General features: G+C 42.2%; 1 protein-coding gene across 1 annotated transcript; it reads right to left on the minus strand.

Moving 5' to 3' along the window:
* Positions 1 to 6014: 6014 nt before the first annotated feature.
* MYOZ1 (myozenin 1) lies at positions 6015 to 20600 on the minus strand. Its single transcript, XM_026055854.1, has 5 exons — positions 20525 to 20600; positions 18706 to 18887; positions 9765 to 9999; positions 7152 to 7311; positions 6015 to 6317 (listed from the first exon to the last, which is right to left on the minus strand). Exons 1-5 carry the CDS (start codon positions 20598 to 20600, stop codon positions 6086 to 6088), a joined length of 885 nt encoding a protein of 294 aa, XP_025911639.1. The 3' UTR covers positions 6015 to 6085.
* Between the last annotated feature and the right edge of the window lie 4385 nt (positions 20601 to 24985).

The following is a 24985-nucleotide window of genomic DNA, read 5'->3' on the forward strand; positions in this document are numbered from 1 at the left end:
CAGCCCCTGCAGAGCAGCGAGGCCGCCGCGCCCGGCGGCTCCCCCCGCGCAGCCGTGCTCGCGGGACGGAGGCGTGCGGATAAAAGTGTCTGCCAGAAGCAAAACGCGTTTGGAAAAAACAAAAATGCCCTTGTAGATTACATGTAATTCCTCAGAATTGGGAAGTACGGTGAAATACAGCCACGTTCACGTCTCACGAAAGTCTGCTTGTAGCTCCTGTTAGACTTGGATTTAGTCACGGCTTAGAGCCGAGCCCTTACCCCTTCAGTGCCGTCCGTTCGAGTACTTCCGGCATCGATCAGATCAGTACAAGGTCTGGGAGGATTTGAATGTCCTCTTGTATAAACTGTACTTTGATTTTTGGGAATACAAGACAATGTGCAAAATTAGTATTAAACTCATGTTCCCTGAACTGCATTARCCACACATTCCAGTACATAATTCTCCTGTTACTGGTGCAGAGTACTGGTAATACTAACTCTCAGGTAGTAAGTAGTGGTTTTGGTGACAGCAAGAAACACATTTCAAGCCCACTGAAGCTTTTTTTCATTCAGTTCTGGGTCATGCACGTAGAGAGACTGAGAAAATGACTGGGGGACTGCCGTTTGTATGAGCATTTGGGATCTCAGTGCTACAGTTGCCACAGCCTGGATAGACAATATAATTAATTACTAAAACATGAAAACGTGAGGGCTAATGCCCTTTCTTTTATGCCCTCATATTTCAGTGTTCATGAAATCTGGGACACATCTTTCTTTAACAACCCTTCGAGTAGTACCGCCAATTCTGTAAGTTGTGAGGAAATTCTTATCCCGTTGTTGAGCCTTTTTTTTTTTTGCATATATGAAGTGAGTGAGTTGGTGCATAATGTTCTATATCTGAAGATGTACCTCTGCCTACCAGAACCACCAACTTCTGGTAATTCAGGTATACCTTCAGTGGTGTGCCAGATGCATAGGCTGTGCCTGGAGGACAGGGTCAGCCTTCAACCCTTAATCTGTCCAGAGCTAACACTTAGGCATACTAGAACTGTTTGAATGTATAGGGTATCTGCAGTCCTGCTTTTCTGTGTYTGTGTGAATAGTAGACTTTTCTTTCCACAGCTGTTAATATGGCATCCTAAGCAACACTAAAATAATACAAAAAGAAATGTCTGTACATTTGGAAGAAGACTTGTTTACATGTTGTGACTTTCCATCCTTTTTCAATCTTTTGCTTTGGGAATCAGGCCAACCATATTAGAAGAGAGAGCAAATAAGGGAGGCCTCAAGTCTCTCTTAGGGACCAAAAATAATTAAGAGAAACATTTASAGACAGTAGATATAATGAAGCCCTGAATCCATGCTAGCTTAAAGCCCGTTAAAATATGGCTATTTTTATAATAGAATATGGACGTAATTACTCATATGAGACAGGCACTGAGGAGTTTGACTAAGTGCTCTTCAGTGTAATTGAATTTGTACAGCGTCTGTGAGCAGGGGAGGTTCTGTGCRATATAGCCGATAGACTGTCCTTAGGGTGGCCAAGGGAAAGTTTCTTTGCTCCTTCCCCTTCCAGGGGCCACCTTGTTTTCCCTGCAGTGAGTGATGCATGATGAGATTGTGGCTCAAGGCAGGAGCTTCCCCCAGTAAGAAGGGGAAGTCTACAGAGTCCTTATTTTCCCTTTTGTCTGAAGAGATATTATCCACCAAATGTTTTGGAGTACAAACAAAGCACTGCGCAGCGGGTAGCCTTTTTCACTGCTATTAATGCCCTCCTTGTACTGTTTCCTCTCCCCAGCTCCACATCCAAGAACCTGGAGTGAAACAGTGGTGCTGCCCTTGGCACGTGTCTGTGCCAGGGAAGAGTATAGGCTTTTGTCAGGCTTTCATAGTAGGGTTGTGCCTTCCCTGCACCTGTTCAAATGTCCAAAATAGAAGCATTTTCAGAAAGCTTTGTCAGAAGAGCAATAAAGAATAACTATTTGGGGTTTGCAGTAAAAGAAGAACTTCTAGCCATAAATTAATCTGTCCTTATTTATGCATTCATTTGTTCACTGTGATTTTTGAAAGGAAAGTTTATTATAACTCTGGCTGGAGCTATACTTCTTTTTTTGTTTTTAAAGTGCAGTTGTCCCTACCTGTGAATTTATTTGTGTCAATTCTCCCTGAAAGTAGATCAGATGGCATTTTCTTTATATGAAAACAGACTTTTAAAAATGAAAAATCTTTGCACAAAATGTTTTGCTTTTTTCCATGAAATGAAAAAGTGAAAACCTAAAAAAAGGAGCCTGCATTTTTTGTTTTAAAAAGTTGTAAAAAGTGCATTGAAAGTTTTGATATAAAATAATGTGTTTCTAAAAAGTTTAATTGAAAATACTTCCTTTTTCTAGGCACCTCACCTGCAGGCTATTGTTTAGAAATGTCTTGACAGACTCATTCATTGTAATTGTGGGAAACCAGAGTGACGTTTCTTGTTATGAAGGAGGGTTTTTTTCTTTAACTATTAAGTAATGCAGTTTCCTCAAGGGAGTAGCAAACAAGAATGGGAACTAAAACAGAGTTTCCCCATTGCTAAAATTATATGGCGTAAGAGGGCAGGCAGAACCTGACAAATTTATCTAGCAGACAAAAGGAAGAGTTTATATTTGAGAATTTGTTTATTAACCTGATTGGAGTTTAGGTTGCCCTTAAGACCATCCTTTCAGGGTATTTTATGTAGTTCTCTACCCTTTACTGCATGTGTTAATTTACACAATATATATATTTGAGCAAGTACTTGGACTCATTAGAGCATCACGTAAGCTGTACTGCAAGCAGATTATCATCAGAGAGATGACACTCATTGTATGTTAAATACATACAGAGCAAGAGGTGCTGCACAAAGGCGCTGCTAATTAATTACATTAGGTGAAGACGCTTTTACTAGTAAGATTTATGATGCCATGAATATAATTAACTCTGTCTCAAATCCCACACACTCAGCAGTTCACAAAAGCTGTCGGGGTTCCACAAAAGGTGTGCTATCTTACTTCTGCATGTGTTGGCAAATTCTGGTTGATTTTCTGTGATCCTAGTCTGGCACAATTCCAAGACAGAACAAGCAACTTGTCTCAACTAGTTTATAACCTGCAATTTGTGGATTTTGGCATAGATGAGATTGCATATAAATGTATGTGTGTGCTGTGAGCCAGCAGTCTGGCTTGCAGACTTTGCTAATGTACAGTCAAGCGAAATTAGCCTAAGTGCTGATGGACAGCTATGGACCCTGCATCTCCRTAGAAGCACTCGCTCCAGCGTTTTGTGCCACGGGGCAGTCCTTTGAAAGCGAGGCATTTGCCAGGCACCTGTGGCAGTCAGTCTTCTGTGGAAGAGAACATTTACTTGCAGACAAGCTAGGCAGGAAAAAAAAATCAGTGAAATGAATGTTCAAGCCTTGCCAGCTGAGTCACTACTTCAGAGGCAGAGACTGCCGCCTTTAGTCCTCTTTGCTCCATGATAGAATAATCATGTTCAGGCTCTGGCTGTCTGACTGCTGCCATCTTGTATAAGAGAGATAAATACATTTTATGTATTCACAGTATGATGAAAAAAATCAAACAAGACAAAGCCTATATTCTGCTAATAGCCTGAAACTGTTCCAAATTGTATGACAGAGTCACTAAGCCTAATGACAAAACCATCTACTGTAAATGCTCTGTCAATAACAATATCAAATGTAATTCCCAGATGTTAGTTTTATGAATCATATCATCATCACCTACTGGCAAGTTGCTCACATGAGAGGGACGATTATGAGATGCCAAACTTTTGATTAGGTAATACATTGCAGTTAAAAGGAAAAGATTTTCTGCATAACACAGAAAAGCATACCAGTTGTGCCATTAGCTATGAAATATTTTATGCCCTCAGCTGTAAATTCAAAAAGATTTTTAAACACATGAATCCGTATTTATGGATGGTATTGCTGAGAGTTGTTAAATACCTTTCTTTTACATTAAAAAGTAGGCACTACTTTTTCCACACATTTTCAGTATAGCTTGGATTCTTCATCATATAAGTTGTCTTACAGTGACCATGATAAAAACAATTCAGAGCCTGGAAACTGTGAGATAATATTCCTGAAAATAATACTGTAAAAAACATAAGATAAAACAAATTTTGTTCTAAATGAGAAATCTGGATGTCATAARATCCTGTCCAATCTGTTTTTCTTGGACATTTTCTTGTATTTAACATGTCTATTAAATACATTTTTGGCTACTGCTTAGTACTATATAAGTTTAATATCCAGTACATCCTCTGTGAGGGGACTGTATCCTGCCTTTACAAGAGGATGGATTGAATGATCTAGTAAGTCTTTTTCATCTCTAACTACTGTGATCCTACTTAAAAGCAGTTAACTGAGTCTCCAGTCTGTTGTTCCTGGTATGCCAGAATKTGAGGGAAATCCGCTGTAATTAAATCTTATAAAATCCTCTTGTTCCCAATAGAAATAATTCTCTTTTGTAGGAGAGCCCCCCGAGTCTACAGCAAGCCCAAGGAAAACAAAGAGCAAGAGTGATTATTTGCCTCCTCTTAAATATTTGATCTTTTTGGACAAACTTCTGCCTTGATTACAGTTGCTGCAAGCCTCACTGAAATTAACAGAGTTGTGCCAAGTATTTTCAGGACAGAATTTGTATTACTGATTTTTCTCACTTTTAACATTAATTTGAATGGTGACCAAACTAGCATGTATATGTTAGGCCATATAAACAGGAAGACAATATTCTGAATTGTTCTATAAAATGTAGTTCATTGTTTTAGAAATCTCATCTTTGCTACTGGGGGTAGCCCTGGCAGTAGCTTTCTAAAGGATTGCAATAAATCCATTCTCATAACTTTACAAACAGAATAAAAGTCAACAATATGGTTGCAGGGATTTCTAGAAAAGGAAGGAGGAAAATCTTCTAATTTAAAAGTACGTCAGTGGAAGCTGTCCCTGCAAGTAAATTATTTAGCCTTCTTTATAAGAGGAAATGTAGACCTGAAGAAGACACCAGGACTGAGAATTCCAGGCAGTCCCCGTGCAGGCTGAGCTGTGATACACTGGTGAAGTGGCAGTCTCATATGTCATGCATCAGGGTGCAAATACCCATGAAACAGAGGCATTTCATGAAGAAAAATAAAATTCTTTACTTGTTTTCCACAGAACCTGCCTTTCTTCCTAACTGTTTGGTACTGGTACAACTGTTAGYAAGAAATAAAATAGATTTTGGGGCCTGTATATTTGAATAAATAATGCACTGGGGTGGTTATTGGAGTACTTCTGTTGTAATTATGGCTTTCTGTTTTTCTTGCTCTGTAACTATGTGCAAGTCATGTCACTTGAGTGTGCCTCAGTTCCCTCCCAACCTTTTCCTTTCCTGGTTTGTCTATATGAAAAAAATTGCTTGGGCTATCACCTATTTCCCATTCTGGAGAATGGGGGCATCTCAGGTGACAGTGAAATAGTTTAAGGTCTGTTATATTGACAGGCTGACTTGCTATTTTATCTCTCGTAACACCTTTGATCCTCTTTAAGTGCATGTATTATTCCTCTCAAAGTCATCATTCCTCACCATCAGCTTTGAGGTCTTTATCCAGGCCACCTTGATTTATACCTGCCTATCTTATGACTATCTTTATCAGTCCCAGATCTTTCTTCCCAAGCTAACAGCCTGCTTGTGAGATTGAAACTTTTGTTATTACTAATCCCCAAACTGATTCAGCAGCACTTTGTTTAAAAGAGAAAAACAGACTTTTTTCCTCTTGGTGCTTTATTACTTGTTAATATATGACAAAACAGACTTATTATTGAGCAGACAGGCAGCATTTAGTATCTCTAAACAGAAAAACACTTCCCAGTTTTGCCTTTTGTTGCCCTGGTGAATAAAAGCTCCCTTCCCTCAAACTGTTTCTGATATGGATTAACACCACAGCAAAGATAAGTTTAGAACCTACTAGGAACTTGTCTGGGTTAARAGCAAAGTAAAGGAAGGACTAGAGTTGCATTTTTCAGCTCCCTACCATTAATTTGCAAATAGACAGGGCTGAGAAAAAAGAAAGACCTGGGGGCCAGGGATTTATAGCTCTTCCGTTTCACCACTCCTCGGCACGTTGACCTCAATATGGTACTCAGAGGATTCTCCTGAAGGCATCCAAGGTATTGGGGTTCTGTTGAAGGAGGGTCTGTTGCTGATATTTTGATTATATAACATGATAGATTCCGGAAGCAAAGGGCCAATCTCAAACTGAGGCACTTTGAAGGTCATCCGTTTGGCTGCTTTCTCATAACCCCCATAAGGCATGGCAGTCCTGGCACAGGGGAACAAATGGAGTTAGCATACAGGACATAGGTAAAGAATAGGATTTAGAAGCTAAATCAAAAATTAAAGCTATCAAGACTCTAAATTTTACCAGTGTTGCCGTGTCATTGGCCAAAAGATTCTACCCAAGAACATACGCATCTATATTGCCTATGTGAAAAAAAAGATAAACCACCTCTCTGCTCCTATGCACTTCCTTCAGCCCTGCTGCATGAACCTCCATCAAACCATACACCTTCCACACCTATCGGTACCCCATGCGCATAGGAGGCAGAGGCTGTGTTATTGCAGAAAGGAGCGGCCTTTGGGTTTGTCCTGGATTCTAATGTTCTGAGGCCGTGGAGGCGGGTAACAAAATACAGAGGTTAACAGAAAGTTGTTGCTGCACAAGAAATATCTTTATATCTCATTTTTTATCAGAAGGGTCAGGAAGAGCCTGATTCTTATCTGAAGTAATGTGAAGTACATGGCTTCTGATCTCAAGGATTTTTCTTGAACTCTTGAATTTGAAATGGCTGCAGTAATAAACAGTGGCAAGCCAAATCTTCCCCAATCAAATAGGAGGAAAGGAAGGAGAAATAGGATTAAAGTAATGTTATCCTGCTACATAAGTTTTATATCTATAAGCTAGATTCAGGTCTCTAGCTCTTAATGTAGTTTCTTTTTGTAGGCCTCCAAACTTTGAATCCACAGGAGACGGATAAGCAAAATGGCATATCACTAAAACTTATTTACACTGCTTTAAACAGAAGACAGGGGGGTGATGTTTAGGGCTATGTTTCTTATGCAAAGTAAATTGAATTAAATATCCAGGTAGGCTTACCTATTAAAAGACTTGTAATGGGGGAGATCAGCTTTGGGACCATATGACAGTAGGTCAATCGTGAACTGACATTTGTCCTGAGGGCTGATACCCATTGCTCGTTCCCAGGGGGAGATGTAAGTTTTAAAGATTGTGACTTTTTTCCCTCCTGACTTGCTATCTGTAAACAGAGGAAAGGAAAACACTCTGCTCAGACAACACTTACTCCAAATACATCACCTTTCTATATTGTGCTACTGAGGTTGAGGCAACAGCTTTGTCTCCTGATCCGGCAACTTTCAAATCAAATCTTAGTATTTACAGTTAGCTTTTTCTTAGACTGTGTTGTGGGCCACTTCCATGATCATCCACAAAAGTATGTGTACCACAGTCTGAGAACTACTGATCCATGAATTTGCATTAGAGCATATATCTGAAAGCTAATTTTTCATTGTTCCATCTGGTTGCTCAAATAGAAACCTCTTCCCCCAAGAAGAAATGTCCTTACCCCATCATCTCTTCCACTACCTCAGGGAAAGCTTTTATGCAAGCTAAAATGCTCTCTGATTTCATAATTAACTTCTTCCTTCCCTGTCTGGTCATAGCAGACGTAAGCCCTCCCTCCCCCCAAACCCCACCATCAGATGGGCCAAAGCAAGTCCTGACTGTAAACATTCCAGAAGTAGACTCAAACTTTGCAGTTGACTTTTCTCTAACTGATCARACTAAAACCTTTAACCATCATATTTCAGGATATTTGCAACCCGTAACCATCTTTACTTTCTCAGGAGTCCATTCTTGAATGTTTTAAAGTTGCTATCTCTCTCGTGTGGATATTTTTATAAGTTGGTATTTCCTTTGTAGCTACATGAGTAGACATTCATATTTTCCCCTCCTGAGCCAGGATGCCAGAGGGAAGTCTGGCTCAAACACCTCAGGATGACTAAAGGTTGTTTGAAAATCTGATGGGGTATCTGTGCAAGTTAAAGCCCTGTCAGTGATAGAGCTGCACTTTGTTGCTGTTAAACCAAATACTTGATTGCCAGAAATTTTACGCTGGTTTCTGGCTGCTTCATTAATTAACCAGATGGCCTTAGACAAGCATATTCATTCTGTGTGCTTCATTTTTTCCAGTTGTGTATAATACCATCTTGCCAATAAGAGTATTGATTGTGTAGTGATGTGTAGCACACTTTCAAGACTCCCATCCTCCAGAAATCTTAAGGCTGCAGAGTGTTCCTTTCCCACCAGTGACTTTCAGTTTGATAAGGTCAGATAGCAAGTTAATGGAGTTAGTAGACATTCTGGTGCTTTCATGACTATAGTTTGCACAGAAAACAAGGCTTTATGAAGTAAATGGCAAAGTATGAACACTAATACTTTTATCTGAAACTTTATTCTTTATCACATCTTCTTTCTTGGACTTGCTTATTTTCTTCAAACCTCGCCAAATCCTGGGCCTTCCTGGTTTCAGAAAATTATAGACATACAAAAGCACCTCATTTTCATTATAAAAAAAACAAGCAAAACTACCTCCCTTTCTGTGCGAAGGATGTAAACTAAGTACTTTAGAAGTAAATTGATTGCTAGGGTTTAAAGATAAAGCAGTTGGGATCCATCTCTGCGGTAAATACTATGGGATGATGTTAATCCTCCTTCTCCCTGCACACAGAAAAGGGATAACAGTAGAGAAAAATCACCTATAAGAAGACAGAGTCTACACAAATTTCTTTTTCACAATGATATTCAGAAATGTTAACAATGATTTTGATACAAAATGTGCATTTGTCCAGATGTAAATGAAAAATCTTGGATTTTACAAGTCATTTAAGGTAGCTGTTCATTTAATGTAGCTCTGCCCAGTTCCCATGCAAATTTGCCTTTTTTTGTTAAAATCCCATAGGAACCATTAAAATGACTATTCTGTATATTCAGGAAGAGATTTATAATCCAGTATCACCTGCCTAAAATGACAAAAAGAGGATGTCAGGCTGATCTTATTACAAGGGATTTGGTTCCAGAGGTTTCTGGCCAAACTAAATGGAGGATAAAATTAAGCAAGGACTAATTTAAAGAAAAATACTATGCCTCATAAAGATATTGCTTCAGCAGACTAGTGATGATTACCAGATAATGTTTAGAAATATTGCTGTTCATTTCTGAAGATTATCCAAGAAGCGATGTTCCTTTAGGTGAAAATTTTGATTTGAAATTAGGACCCAGACTGATGTGTCAGATCAGACTAATGGACTAAAGAGCTGCTACGACTGCTATCTCTAGCAGTGGTCAGTGTGGAACATTTCAGAAGAAAAGGTGGATCCCCATGTTGTGTAACATGCAATACCAGCGCACTGTTATATCAACCTTAAGAGCTCAAGAGTTCTCAAAAATTCCCAGAATTTCTTTGATTCAGCCAGGGCAGGTATTTCTGCTTCTTGCCTGTGAATAAGCCACACAAACATGCAAATAAAACTCTCAAGCCAAAGGAGATTCAACTTTTCTAAAGTTTGCAACTGAGCTTAGTTTGGAAGAATTAAGGTTTTAACCAAAATTAATTTACCTGTCCTTAAGAGTAAGATTGGCCCAAGCTCTGATAGCTTTATCTATTTCTTATTCTTGCAGAGAGATACTTGCCTTTCTCTGTACCATCGCCTCCTTCTCCACCACTTCCAGCCGATTCCCCAGCATGATCCCCTTCACTGTCCCCAGGGCCTCCTTTGCTTCCAGGCCTAGGAGGAACTGGGGGATACTGCTGCTTACTGGAGCCATGCTGCCCTGCTGTTACTCCTCCTACCATCCGCCCTTGGGCATAGCCGTGAGCATCTCCCCTGTAATGCCCTCCTGATGGGATGAACTTCTGAAAGTGATCCTAGAGCAGGAGAACAGAAAGTAGGAATCACTAACCCATTTATATTTGCAGGCATGGGTCTTAGAACATGCACTCCTGAGTCCCCAAGGTCTTATCAGACTTGTGTCTCAATTACAAAGCCAATGACAGAACTTAGCATAGGTTATTCCCTATATTCAATATAGGAGCAGTTATGGAAAAGCAGCAAGGGCAGCTGAAGGTCACTTTTTAATGGACACCTCATAGTCATTTTATATGATCAGGCTGGGAAGAGAGGGATCTGTGTAGTATCTCCAGCAGTGATCAGTATGAAATACAGGAGGTAGGGAAAGGAAGTGCCTTTGCCAGAACAGGTGGAGGTCCAAATTGAGATACATTAGTTAAGCTGTGGGAAAGCAAGCGGACAAGAAACCAGGAGGTGTTTCATGTCAAGGTTAAGATAGCCCAGCAGAGTCAGGTAGGTTACAGCTTGGGAGCTAAGTGTTATAAGGCCCCAGAACCTGTGACAACATAAAACCCTGCAAGATGACTGTCAGTACATCAGTTTTCCATATCCATGAAGGTCTGTATGGAGRGAGGTATTTACACATTGAGAAAGACTGAAGAGATAGCAGCCATGAAAGACTTTCTTGAGACCACAAGAGGAAAATGACAGAAAGGAGGAATTTTATTTTTAGCAATATGTGCATTATCAAACCAAATCTAACCACTGACAAGGCAAGACAGAAAGCTGTATCCATCAGAAAAATAAAGCTGATCTTATTGTCCAGGCCATCTGTTCTCCCTAGTTCAGGCTAGAGGGTGCAGTCCCTGCAGTACATAGTGGAAGAGCAAATCATCATAGACTCTGTGGTGCCAGCACAGGGGCGTATCTTTGCACAAAGCAATTTTAATAAATATTCTGTGGAACAGAAACCAATATAATATTTACAGAAAAATGTTTTATGTTTTGGGCACCAGTGAGCTCCTATCAAAGATAAAAATATGTCTCATGCATTACAGCCCACATGGCTGTATAACACAAGTCACATGGTGCATGTATCACATATAGTCTTTCCTGTTGGACTGGATGATTGGTTATAGGTACATGAAAAAGTAACAGAGAATTACAGCTGAAGCTGAATGAATCTGTGGTTTCTCATGCTGCAATTGTGCTTGTGTAAATTCTTCTCATGCAGTCAATGGGAGACCAGAGTCCCAGTCCCACGGCCCTCAAAGGGTTAAGGCTTTCTCAGGGCTCTTACACCTAGTACAGTTTAGCAATAAGAAGATTTCCAGGCTGTAAACAGTCTTCCAAGGCCAGCTGTTTGGTCAGCTAAAAATAGATGAGACGTGAAAACCCCACAAGGCTCAAGGCAGAATTATCTAACTCTCTGCTCCGTGTGTCTCCGGCAACAGTGTCCAGGGTTTCACAGCAGGTCACCAGGCTGCAGCCCAGGCTTGGAGCCAGCTGCAGGCTGAAGTGGCAGAGCTGGTGCCCCCAGGGCCTTCAGGGACTGTCTGTCCTTCTCCTGGACGTAGGGAATTCCCATTTTAGGAACAGGGAGATAATGTTCCCCTGAATGTCAGGAAGCACTGAGAAGGGAGACGATTGTGAGCATGAAGCTTAAGCTGTACACAGGAGCTAGCAGGGTGATTTTTTCAATTATGCATCAGAAGCTATGTAAGGGTAGAAAAGCAAACTGAAACAAGGTTTTTGGGGGTGTAGGGGTCAGAATGAGGTCATCTCAGAAGGTTACTCTATATGCAAGGTTAATGCATCTACTTATTTGCCTCTCCACAGCTCAGTAATTTCAAAACAGGATTCCATCTGTTTTCATTCAAGTTTCACCCACGCTGTGTGCCCTTCCTGCAAATCAAATGCTTATTTCTCTTTTCCTCTGCTTACTAACATGCACTCTCCCTCAAAAACATCAGGAAACATAAGCATAACATGACTACAGTAAAAAGAGCTGGTGTGATTTTGTGCACAGCATTATTTGATGTGGCCAGGAAGGGTCATCGTTGTCTTGTCATCTTATTTTAAATTGTGATCTTATCACTAAGTGGGAGTGAAGTTTCTCTGAAACACAAGGTTTGCCTCAGGAAAGCCAGACTTAAATCCCATTTAGATAGAAGTGAAAATAGCTTGGTGGGTCTCAGCCTAGTTCATGGCTCTTCACGGACCTACTGAGAAAACATCAGCAGACCTCTCCATTCAGACGTTAAGACCCATTTTCTGTACAATACCACTGGTCCACTCACCTGCTAGAATAAGAATCTCTTTTTTCATTAGTTTTGAATGCCACAATAGATTGTCTGAGCTCAAACTTACAGGGGAATCTCCTTTTTCTATAACAGGAGGCAAAGGCTGGTTCATCTTTTTGAAATCTTGAACCTTGCTGGATTCACACCAGCTCACTCCAAGAGAGCAGAGCTCAGGAAGGGCAGCCTCAAGCAGGAGCCTGGATGTAGCCAAAGCTGGGTAAATGCAGCCACGTCTCTTGTACTTAGAGCAGGCCTATGTTCAGAGTGTTTAAAGTGAAATATGGTATACACTTGAGGGGAACGTGTCACCTGGGCCATTGCTAACAGAATGTGGAGCTTTTACTTATATACATATTCACATCACAAAACCCACCGTCCTGTATAGTTTTGACTGACCCTCCTGTTTGCAGTCCCAGGAGAGAAGCCCAGGAGTGTCAACTGAGGATGCAGATTCCCTTCTCCTCCGGCCCCTGAAAGCAGTTCCCACACCCCTCCAGGGTAGGGTCTGCCCTGTCTGCCTGTTGCAGGAGGCAGTGGAGGCTCTCAGTCCCTGGGCATCCCTATATCCACTCTAACAAGAGAACATTTGTGGCAAGTTCATATGATGCATAGTCCTCTGGGTTGGCTAAACAAATTGGGCTCATGTGTCTTTGAAGTCCTTAGCCTTTGCAAGAGCCTGGTTCCACAAACTGAGAGCCTAGATTGGATGAATTCTGAATTATCTAGGGCTGCTGTATGTGTCACACGAAAAATAGATGATGAAAGATGATCCACTAATGGAGCTGGGATCTCTAAGTATCTCAAGGCCCTGATGTCACTGCAGGCAGTCCCCAGGAAGAGACACTGTGTGCTCCCCCTCTGCTCCTTGCTCTACCCTMAAGAGAATGATTGAGACCACCAAATGTGTTTCTATTTCCGCCTCCCTGATGAAGAACTTCCCAAAAGCTTGATGACTGTGTGGTTACTAACACTTCTGAAGTTACTGTGACTCCCTCCCTCAGCAGCAGCCACTCAAATACTCCTTAATGGTGGGACGGGAGATTTAAAATTCAAACACTGAGATATAGGAGAGGAAAAATGACTGCATAAGACTGCCTGCTGTTTTTATCAAATAAATARGGTGAAGGGGTGCCCCTGCCTCCTTCATTTGAAGTTGCACAGCCTTAAACTCATGATTCACATTTATAAAAAAGAATGAAAATAAAAAGTGACCTTAGGTTTTAAGATATCCTATGCTAATGGATTTTTTTTGATCATACTTCCACAAGGGGGATAGTCCCATAGTTTAATGGTTTGAGCTCTTGTTTTCTATTCCCAGCTCTACTCCTGACTTGTTATTTAATCTTGGGCAAATCATTTTCCACTTCTATGCCTGAATTTACCAGTCTAAATGAGAATTTTCATCTAATACTACACAAAAATTATGTATCATCTCATTTGTATACTTTATATCATCCTTGTAGCATTCTCTTTTTGATGAAAGAAATTGAATCTCTGCCGCTGTTCAGTCCGAAGTTTTCTCACAGTGCTCCATCAAAACTACTGTGGAGAAACAATGGCCCTTCTCTGTCATTCTTGTTTCCACACCAATCACTTCTTGAGCAAGAAGGCATCAGACTTCATGTTCACTTCTAGCTTGTTTTGGATATAGGTGGGACTCTAGCTCTTCTACACCAATCCAGCTCCAGCACAGCAGGTCTTATTTCATTAGAAGGTTTTCATCTCAGCTGACTAACTCCACTTAGGTCACAACCTGAGTCTTCCATATCTCAGCTTGTGGTTATCCTTTTCAAGAGGTTCAAGAAGTTTAATCTTCCCTGCAGAACAGACTTTCTAGGAATAGTGCTTAACATTTGCCCTTTAGCTCCATCTCCAGTGATCTTCATTGTCCTTCTGCTGGATATGTTAAGGGGCAAACAGAGCCATCAGCGCATGCTTGTGCCTTGAACCAAGTAGCTGCATGATGAGATCTTCCACTCCTCCATCCTTACGCTTTCCTGTATAAACTATATCACGTCTGGCTATTTAGCATGTAAGAACTCTGAGGCAGGATATTTGTGTGCTTCTGTCTGTTATGAAGCACCAGTTTTGGCATTGTAACATAACCACTTCCATTTGCTTCCTTCCACCTTTGCCTACTCTTCCATGTTCTCTTCTTGTTCAGCAGCAAAAGAAATACAAGTTTACTCCTGCCATTGTCCAGAGGAACGGTAATCCAGTTCTTTAACCCCTTTTTACTGCTCATGTTTTGTTTCACATTTGGTCTCTGATTCTGATCTGAAGGGACCGCCTGACCTGAAGTCCAGCAGAAAYTGCTTGCGAACACACGTTCAGCTTGCTTTCATACAAGTGTTTCCAGGACATGGGAACTGCATTTATTTTAACCTGTTGGCTAGTCTGAGAATGTATCAAGCTTTTCTATGTAGTACTGCTAATAACTGTCTCCTCAGATATCAGTTATTCCACCTTCCTAATGGTTTTAATTTAAAATCTGGTAGGTAAAGCAGGAAGAAAAAAAAAAGATAGATGGAAATCAAATCTTTCTATAAACTGTTTCCTGCATGTAACTCAAATCAGGCCACAGATTTTGACCGTCAGAACAGACTTTATTTTTAAGGATTCCCACTGGATGAAAACCAGCTTAACAGCAGCAACAGAAAAGCATAACCATGTTTTTGTTTTTGAGCACTTTCATTATGTAATGATAGGCAGGAAGATCTTGCACAGAGGTTTCCCAAAGCAGGGGTTGGACCATGAGTGGAGTTAYGGCAATAATGAGTAGGGTTGTAAAGCTAAGAAACATTCAGTTTCACATGATCTTGACATATTTCAGGCCAAACAAATGCATCATTATCAAGTGGAGAAAAGGTCTGTGAACTGCTGATCTAATTGCTAAACAGCAAAGCAGGATTTCAGAGACCCAGAGATAATACCCAAACCATCTCTGCAATACTGGACAATTAATTGATCTACATGGTTCAGTTTCACTCTGTAGAATTAGTGTAGTAATTTCCTTCCTGCTATGGTTGATCAGATGCTACAGTAATACAGCACATAGCAGATAGGATTTCATAATAGTCTTTAAACAGTAATAAATTGCATCTCGCAGCTCCCTAGGGGGGTTGATAATACCCTCTGAGACATGTAGAGTACCACAGTTCCTGCAAATCAGTGGCACATCCTGGGGTCTGATTTATTCTCACTAGCCAGAGCCCAGCAGAGCACAGCTTCTCCAGCGTGACACCAAACAGGGAGGACATCTCATGAACTCTCCTCACTTGGCAGGTTATCAGTGTGCTAAAAGTGTCAAACTCAGCCCTCCCTGAAAACGTCTCCTTGTACTGTATATTTGCAAGGGAAGAGAGACAATACTGAAGACCGCTAGACAGCGAGTAGTGCATTTCATTGCGCTCAGGTTGGGAATGTTCAGTCCTTTTGATTCTGGATTTAGCTCCTTTGCCTTTAACTGGATGGACGGAGCCATAGCAGTAATGAGAGTCACAGGTTCTCTCTTTTGCGTGGGGCCATCTCATTCATGCACACACAATGTATAGGTTTTCTCTGCTACAAGTAAGGAGAGTGATCTGATCGTCCAATGTGGTTGTTTGGGAGGGGGAAGAGTAGGAGGAAAGCAGGAGGGTGGATYGATGACATGGGACTACTGAGATCTTCTCCCTTTTGTGGAAGGTTTATGGCTCCAGCACAGGCTATTCTGGGAGCTCTTATCTGGTTTGGATTTATTTTTAATAACCTTTCTCTTTTTCCTGTTTTAATATTACATTACCTTGCTGTTCAATTTTTTTTTGATTTGGAAAAAGAAACAATCTATCTATACTCCATCTCAGTCCTTTCTTGTCCTCTTTKGCTAAGTTTGTCCTGAGAATTTTCTAAGACAGCTAAGAAATCCATGATGTAAAAGCAGAAAACAGCCCACCAGCTTTAAATCCCTCCAGTGTCCCACAGTCTCAAAGGCACAAGTGCTTCTTTGGGGCGGGGAGCAAAGGATGTGAAAATTAACTGGAAGAAGCGAGTAACTGGAAACAGCAGTAGAAATTTTCTRCTCTGCCATTAGCTTCCTCCTGCACTTCCCTTTCATTTAAGCCTCCCTTTCTGCATCATCCTCTGAGCAGAGCCAGGGAGAAGAATGGAAAGGAACAAAGAGCTAAGCAAATATTGCAATCAAAAGGCCTCTTTGATGAAGTTGATTTTGTGCTGGAGTCAAGTGCTGTCCTGATAGTTTGGAAGATAACAGTGAGGCCACCGATCTGCTGCTGTTACCTGCCCGAGAACAACCAGCTTTCCAAGAAGATGGTTCAGTTGCTGCGATCGCTCAGCTGTTCCTCTCGCTGCTCTGGTTGCCAGCAAAAGTGCTAATTCGTGCCGGCTGTGGTGACAAGAACAGTTATCCACAGAGGCAGTGGATGCAGCCCGGCAGAGTCCTTGGACAGAGCACACCGGGCAACCAGCACGTGGTAACAGTTATGTCTGTGGTCCTGCTAACCTGGCCCCGAGCAAGGGCAGTACAGCAGACCAAGCTCTTCCTGCACTAACCAATGGAGATCCTGCATTAACTGATGTTATCTGTACCACAAACATGGAGAAAAGATAGACCTGCAAGTGAAACATTGGAGCATTTTAAAGCAGAGTATGAGCTGCTGTTTGGAGACCCTGCCATCGTTACCATATAGCAAAGCCACACAGAAAATGCTAGATTTGTTAGGGCCTTCTCCAAACCCTCAAATTCATTTCTTCACGGCAAAGTATCCTACAGTCTTGCTCAAAGAACAGGATCTTCCAGAATAAAGGGAGAGATTCACTGCAGAAAGTGTMTGGAGCGATTCTCAGGTTTTGATGAATAAAACACAATAGAGTAGGAAAGACAGCTTGAGAAAAGAAATGATTGTTACCAGCCTTTGTAATCTGTCTTGGAGACCCAGTGTCTCAGTTAAGACTTTGGGGCCTCTCTGTTTCTGCAAGTCCAGTTTGGAGCCTGTTCATCACAATTTGTTCGCTTTGTATTTCTTTGGTTGGACAYCCATAAGTGACACCTTTGCATTTTTGGAAGTTTGGACTTCAGCCTTTTTATTTCCTTTATTTTCTCACTCTGCCTATGATCCCCACTGCAATCTTCAGATTTCTGATGTACAAACCTGGGCTTTGTACATTTTGGGAGCTCTTAGAGCTGAGTATTTATAATAACATTTGCATTTCACTAGGATTTTCAGTCTGAAGAGCCCAAAGGTTGAACACCTCTCTCACATATTTTCTGGGGGATAGCTCATTGAAGAGATAAACAGCTTGAGGCATGGAAATGATGAAACTGCCCAAAGTCCAACAGTATCAGATATATTTGCTGTATCTGGTCTGTCATCCCTGATCTGTAATATGACCTACTGTTGTCATTTTAACGACATCTTATCTTTTTCAGCATATTTCCACATCCTGCTTCCCAAATTGTCATTTCTACAAGTGAACTAGAAAGACTTATTTTGTGTTCCTTTTGAAAATATTAGAGGGCTAAAAAATAGGGCATTTTTGTTTAGCAGAACATTTTCTTCAGCTTGACTTTTTTTTCCTTGAATTTCCTTGGACTGGAAAATAGATGCCATAAAGGGATAAAATGACAGCAAATAAAGTTTAAAGAACAAATAGAAGAGAAGATGTTGAGTTAGAACGCCTACAATCCTGAGACCTTTTCTATTTGTTTTCTGAACTCCTGACAATCATGTAAAAGGAAAGTTTTGTTTGTAAAAGTGTAAATATTTTCAAAAGACCTTATTCCAATCACCTAACTGAAGAGAGAAGCCTTAGTTCAAAGGTTAAATAACAAAATTTACTGGTGGAAAAGGGGGAAAAATGAATGTCTGACTTTATACACCATATTTGACAGGAAAATACACTAGCAAAAAACAAACGTGGCTTCTAGCAAATAAACTGAAGGTATTGCAGTGTCAGTAGAGGTTTTTGTCCAATTTTTCATTTATGGAACTTCTTGCAGAAATGAGCAGAGGACTGTGCCCAGAAAAAAGAATAAAAGTATATCCTAGGCTAAAAACAGAACTGTGTCAACTGGAGCTGAAGTCAGGTCTGAATGGGTCATTTCCTTCTTATAAAAGAAGTGGAACTGGTACAACAACAATTAGTCATGCCCTGTGCAGCTCTGAACATTTGCGATCATACAGTCCTCCCTCTTCACTCAGTACTGCATTTTCTGATGCTTCTCCATCAGTGATACCAAGTGTTCCCCAAAGGAAACGAATGCTGCTGCCAAATCGAAATTAAACTCATGTAATCTTGTCTTTTCTCTGCACTACTTCGGCAGTGGAACCTCAACACACACACACACACACACACACACACACACACACTCTCCCAGAGGGGTGTCCTTCTCTCTCCAAGGCCAGGGGAGATTTAGGCACCCTTCATTTCTGCTCCCCCTGGATGTATGGAGCAACTTTTCAGTTTTAATCTCCAACCTACCACAGAATTGTCGATGAAGGCATCGGGGTTATTCTCATAAATGAACTTCTCCACCCTCAGCTGACGTAATTTGAACATCTTGGATCCTTTGTTAGTGAGGAGAGAAAGCTCTTCTAGCATCACATCTCGGGGAATGCTGATCTTCTTCCCCAGATTCAGTTTGGACACCTCCTGTGGCATGGCTACAAAACATATCAGATGGGACACTTCAGGAAGTGCTCTRGTCCAGATCTCTTGCCCATTGCTTCCCAGCATCAGGGCCTTCAAAGCAGCCAAATTCTCTTCTAATTAAAATTTTTTAGGAAGTAACCTATGCACCAAATTTCTTACAGTGATGACAGTTTGGATATAGATGGGTGCAATTTACTCTGGATTGCAGTCGAGGCAAATCTGCACAGATAGGAGTTATGTAAGGGTGGAGCTGGATGCATGAATCCCACATCTGAAATACCTYAGTCAGAGCAGTGGGATTGTGTAGTATTGCCTCAAAATGCACCACTGGCTTGCCTGGTTACCATCCTATACTCCCTTCTTCTGGAGTTAGGTGAGTGGCAGTCAGCTCTTTGGATAGTGCTGACAAATAATAAGCAAAGACAACCCTGGGGTGCCTTGGTTTAAGTATTATCCTGAAGCCATGGCAAAATGTAATGTTATTATATCTTTTTGCTTGTTTTAAGTGGAATTTTTAAAGGGAAAAGGGGTTGGAGTTCTCTTCAATTGTTAATACTCCTGTTACTGGACAACTGCCTTTCCATAGAATTTTGTCCCACCAATTCACCATYAAAACAAGGCATTCAAATATTTTCAGTGTAAAAACCTTGCAGAAATGAAGTTAAAGTTTTTTGTTATTCAGAAACAAGCAACTTTTCTTAGGTTTTTTTTTTCCATATCAAGCAAGGATAAGACCACTTACCCACCTCTACTTCTCATGTACAACAGAGAATGAATCTCCATTCTTAGTCTGGTATGAAATTAGTATCAACATATTCATTTTCGTTTATTTTCATTTCTTTTTTTTTTTTTTCTGGAGAAACTCTTTCTTTTAGCAAGCCAATTCCATATAGCAGTATTCTCCAGCACAGGAGGAAATGCCCTTTTACTGATTATTTGATTTTTAATTGCTTGTTTACTTGAATACAGGATTTAGGGACATATACCCTAGCAAAGAAGTTTATAGAGCCCTTTTAGGGCACTGAAGAAAGTGACAGCACTGAATTGTTCCTGCTCAAAATCGCTGCAGGTATGCGCCATGCTGTCAAAAGTAGAGAGAAGATGAGGATATCACAGCTGATTAAAGCTCACCCTATACGCATGTATTCTGTAGAAAGAAAAGTATCCCAGGTTACATCCCTCCTGCTATATTAGCCCCACTGAGAAAATTTGACTTTTCCCGCTGGTGAGTGCTGGAATCAAAGGAATTCTCTCACACAGAGGAAAAACAAATCAAAGACAAAGGTGATGAGAGAAAAGATCAACAAAGAACATAACTAGGCACTGCAATGTTGATATCTTTAAATGATCATATTATCTTTCCATTCACACTGGTATGCATCCAGATTAATACCACAGGAGAAGGCTGGTTTACAAAGCGTAATCCAGACTAGAGTTTGACCTGAGTGTGTATACAACACTTTTGAAAAGAAAATTACAAAATATGATGTCATTAGAGGCTGAGCTTTTGTAACGGGGGCCCTGCCTCCTGGTATGTTCGCTGCATGTCTTTCTCTGGGAGCTCAGCCGGATAGGGTGTGAGATTTTAAAGGCTGAAATCTGGGTTGAAAGCCAAACAGTTCTTATATATGCAGTTTATGTATCTTACCTTCGTGTGTCAGCTTCCCAATGAGTTTAGTGGACTTTTTCCTTTTAACAGGAGCAGGAGTCCCTGCTAGGGGCATTCCCAGAAAGGGTTCTCTGCTTTGCTCTAAACACACAGAAGGAAATGGAGAATGAAACACTGGAAAGGTCTCTCTTGCCCTTCTTTTAGTTTCCATCTACAGTTAAGAGACACAGGGTCTTCATTTCACATGCAGATTCTTTTCCATCTCTCCCACATGAAAGAGAATATCATCCCAGTATCGTTCTGTCTGGGTACCATCCCAGACAGGATATCAGCATCAGGCCATCATGGTGCTCTGTGGAGACTTCATATTACGACACAAAATATGGCAGCAGATCACAGGGGAAGCATTGCTTCACTACCACATAGCGTTGCCATCCAAAATAGACATTATAACTGCAGCACTGCAGTCTCCCGGCACCCATGTGCAGTATGCCGTGATGGTACTATGTTATCATGTTGTGCTGCAGTGTGGAATGTCAGTTTGAAAAATTGCTGTCTCGTGACTTAACATCATTGTAATGCCATGTGGATAGCATTAGGTGGTAATACATATTSTTGTAGAAAGATGTTGGGTCTGCTCATGAATTATGTGGGAAYGTTTTGAATAATGTACGTACTTAGTCTGGTTATTTGGATAGTCCTATTAGAACTGGAATATCTCCTCGAAAACCCATCAGGCTGCAAGGTGTGTAAAAAAAAAAAAAACCCTATGTGATTCTCTTTTATGACTGTTGATGATTTATTTCAAAAGGGCTGGAGGAAGAAGGGGCAGGCTTGTTAAGAGTCGTAGGTGCAAATTGTTTGAAGTCACTTACACCTCTATCTTATGTATTCATCCTATTGCATATCATTTTGGAGGGGGAAGGGAGGAAAGAGGGAGATTTCTTCTTGTACACTGTTTCCCATCTCTGTCCCCAGGGAGGATGAGAGATCTGTACTGCAAAGATGGGAAAAGTTAGGAGAAAACCCAGCAATTTTACTTCAGGCAGCTTCTTGTAGTCCTTCTTGGGGGTTATCACACATAATGCAAGTTGAGCTGATGTTCTTCATTTTAGCATTGTCCTTGCCCAAATGACAGTATATAAGGAGACAGATCCTCACCTAATAAATGACCAAACTTCCATGGGGTTCAGCAATAGCAGACAGTAACTAACCATCTCTGTCCTTGTGCCTTTTTACACCTTCAGTTGCTTAGAGCTTCAAAACTGAAGATATTAACTATGAGTTATTTTTTAAAACTAGCAGGCAAACCGGCTCTAGGACTGTGTACACTGCCCTCCTTGTGATCAAGACATTTTTATCTTCTAAATATTTTGCAGTTTCCTTCCATCATTACTCCTTTTAGAACATGATTTTGAGAGGTGATGACAACTGCTAAAAGCAGCCTGGCCAGATGAAACCTGCTCCAATTACATTGGCAGATATTCTCTTGGATTAGGTTTTCTTTCTGATCTCCAAGGCTGATTTTTTATTGAGATGCTGCCTATGTGGTTCACATCATAAAGGATCCCATCCTGGTGTATTCCCAAAGCAAGCGTGAGCAGGTGCAGCCATAAAGCACGCGCCGCGCATTCTCCTCGCGCAGCCGGACACCTGCTCGGCTCTATAAAAGAGCAGGCCCTGCTTGACAGGAAAGGGGCAATGCTGCCAGGAGACACGGGGGGAAGGGAGTTTCAGGGAGTCTGTGGCTCATCTGATGGGTCACAAGACTGGCAAAGCGGAGGGAAAACGTCTGCGTCCCCCAGACACGGACTCCTAGGGGCAGGCAGGGAGCTGTGCCCCTCGAGCAGCACGCTCGTTCCCAAGGAGCAGCGAGGGCAGGTTTATCCCGTTCTGCTGTCCTTTGCTACCCCGGCAGGATCAGGGAGCGCACGCCGTCGGTCTAGCGTAAGGAAAGGGGCAGCAGCCTTTCACGATGGCGGGGCCCAGAGCCACACGGGGAGCGCTGTTCGATCCGCCACCCCAGGGCAGCGAGGCTGCCGGAGCCTCAGTCCCCATCCTCCCCACTCTCCCATGCATAAGACCAGGGCCGCAACTGCCCTTTTCTCCCATCAGCTCTRTCCCGTGGTGCAATTCCTCTCTCTTTTTCTGCTTCGGTCTTTGCAGCAGTCATTTCCTTGGCTTTGCTGCAAACCCAACCAATCTTTACCCTCTTCAGCCCCTGCTCTAAATTATTTTGCTGCCAGGTCAACTCACCTTAGGCTTGTAGCGCCAGGCTCAGAGCAGCTCACGCGCCTGCCCCGGAGCTCAGCAGCGGGCTGGCGGCGCGTGGGCCGCGTCCTCCCGGCCCACCTTTGGGCGCTGGGGGGAGGCTCGTGGTGCAGCAGCCCCGCTCACCCGGGCTGCCGGGGCGCAGGCAGGCTCTGCCCGGCGCAAAGCGCTGATGCGGAGTGCTGTGAATTTGACTCCTGAAGGCTGCTCGCACAGGCATCCCGCGGTTATTAATAGCTGACAGCCCAGAGAGCGGGGTCTCAGATAGCGCCACCGCCAGCGCCGAGGAAAGGGGAGAGGAAAAGGTTGCACCTCAGGCCTCCCGCAGTCACCGCCTCAGTTCCCGGGAACACCGGGCGCGCTGTTCTGTGAAGTGCCTCACTGCTTCCCTCCTGCTCCAATCAACATGCCATCCCTCTCCCTCCTCCTCTGGCACTTCAGTAACGCCTCCTCGATATCCTGTTTCTCAGTGATGCCTCAAGAACCTCTCTCAGGTCGTGCTCTTTTTTACACCCTCCCTCTGCCCCCTCCTCACTCCATCATTCAACCCAGCTTCCTCCAGGCTCTCATATTAATTCCTAAAATGCCAAATAATACATCAGAGAGCACAGAATAAAAATAATCATACCCATGAAACAAGAACTAGTAGGAAAACCACAAAGTTTAGAAAGCCACTTAGAGAGTCTTAGGAAGTAGCTGTGTAATGTGGGCAGGAAACCCAACAGAATCAAGTAGCAAGGAGACTTCCTTCCACATTTCCCGATTCATGGCAGAAATAGGGCTGATTACCTGCATTTAGTGTAGCTTTGTGCATGTAAATGACTCCTTTACTTTATCCCCTGCTCATTCTGAGGCAACACTCCCTGTTTTTCTCCCCCTACCCAACTGGGTTCTGCTTCTAGGGAGGAAGGAAGGTTATCTCATTTTACTGAATAACTCTAAGATACACAAACTTTTAAGCTTCTATGTACAGCAGGAATCCTACAGAAAATAATGTTCTTTCCTATTTCACATCAGAGGACAACCAAGCTATCCACTGAATAAACTTAAAGTCTAGTGGGAAAAAAAACGAAACAAAGCTGTGATCGTAGTAGGGAATCATCTGCACAGAGACTTGCAAATAAAGTTGATATAAAGAATCATTGGGAGACAGTTACTTTCCCTTTCTCCTATACTTTGCACAGTTGTTTTTGCCTGCACTAGCAGGGTATAAAAYTTCCCAGTCTGATCAGTGTGTTGCAATCCCAAGGCGTTAACACCCCAGTGCTCTTTGGAGAGTCCTTTTATAAGAGTGTTGTAACCTGTGTCCGTGGATGGGAGGTGGAGACCTATGGATAATAATCACCTTTTATCCCTGTGACTTGGAGCCAGGAAATGTATGGCAATCATCTCCTGGCCTAAAGTTTCCCATTTCCTTCTTGGTCGCATCCATCCACATAATCACTACGTATACATCACATCATTGTGCCTATGGCATAGCCCTTATTCTCCCCCSTTCATACCACTGTAGTAATTTGCTGGAAGCTTTCCACCGTTCAAAAGAGTGCTGCTTCTTTCACTGAGCCCAGCGGACACAGCAGGATGACACACAGGGCCTGGATGGTCCAGATCCTCCCCCGACACTCCCATGCTGGTGATCTGGGAGTAGCTCTGTGGAGCTCCTCCAGGTGTGGGGGATGGCACAATTGAACTGTAGATACCTACTGTCCGTGGTGGGCACTGTCACAGAGCCTCACGCCTGGTGAAGGCATTTACATCTGCACAAAGCTGGTGGGTATCAAATACCATCACAACTGACCATCTGTCTGCACTTCACACCCACTCTGCGCAAGTGCAGGTGGTCACAGAAGAGCAAGGCTCTTGGTGTTGGTCAAAGCCTCCTCACTGCAGGCCATACAACAAAGAATATTTTTTTACCGCRTTTATTTCTCTTGGGGTGTTTGAGAACCATGCTGGGTATTTGCCCAAGGYGACCAGTGCCTGTTATGGAAATCAGTGGTGCTCTTTGGGATGCTGTAAGTATCCCTTGGTGCTCTCCTRTTGAAGTACTCCCCTTGTACACCAAGTCATGGTCTTGAGTGAGAAGCAGGCAGGGTGGTGAGGAACTGGAAGCAAAAGCCAGGCTGAGCGGGGAGAGGAAAGAAGAAACTGGGAGCAGAGACCACAGGGCAGGGTCTTTATCCAGGGCTCAGAAACAGGATATTGAAGCTGAAAAGATCGAGCAAGGAG

The sequence above is a fragment of the Apteryx rowi genome, unplaced genomic scaffold (assembly GCF_003343035.1).
Source record: "Apteryx rowi isolate R43461 unplaced genomic scaffold, aptRow1 scaffold_126, whole genome shotgun sequence".
Classification (NCBI taxonomy): domain Eukaryota; kingdom Metazoa; phylum Chordata; class Aves; order Apterygiformes; family Apterygidae; genus Apteryx; species Apteryx rowi.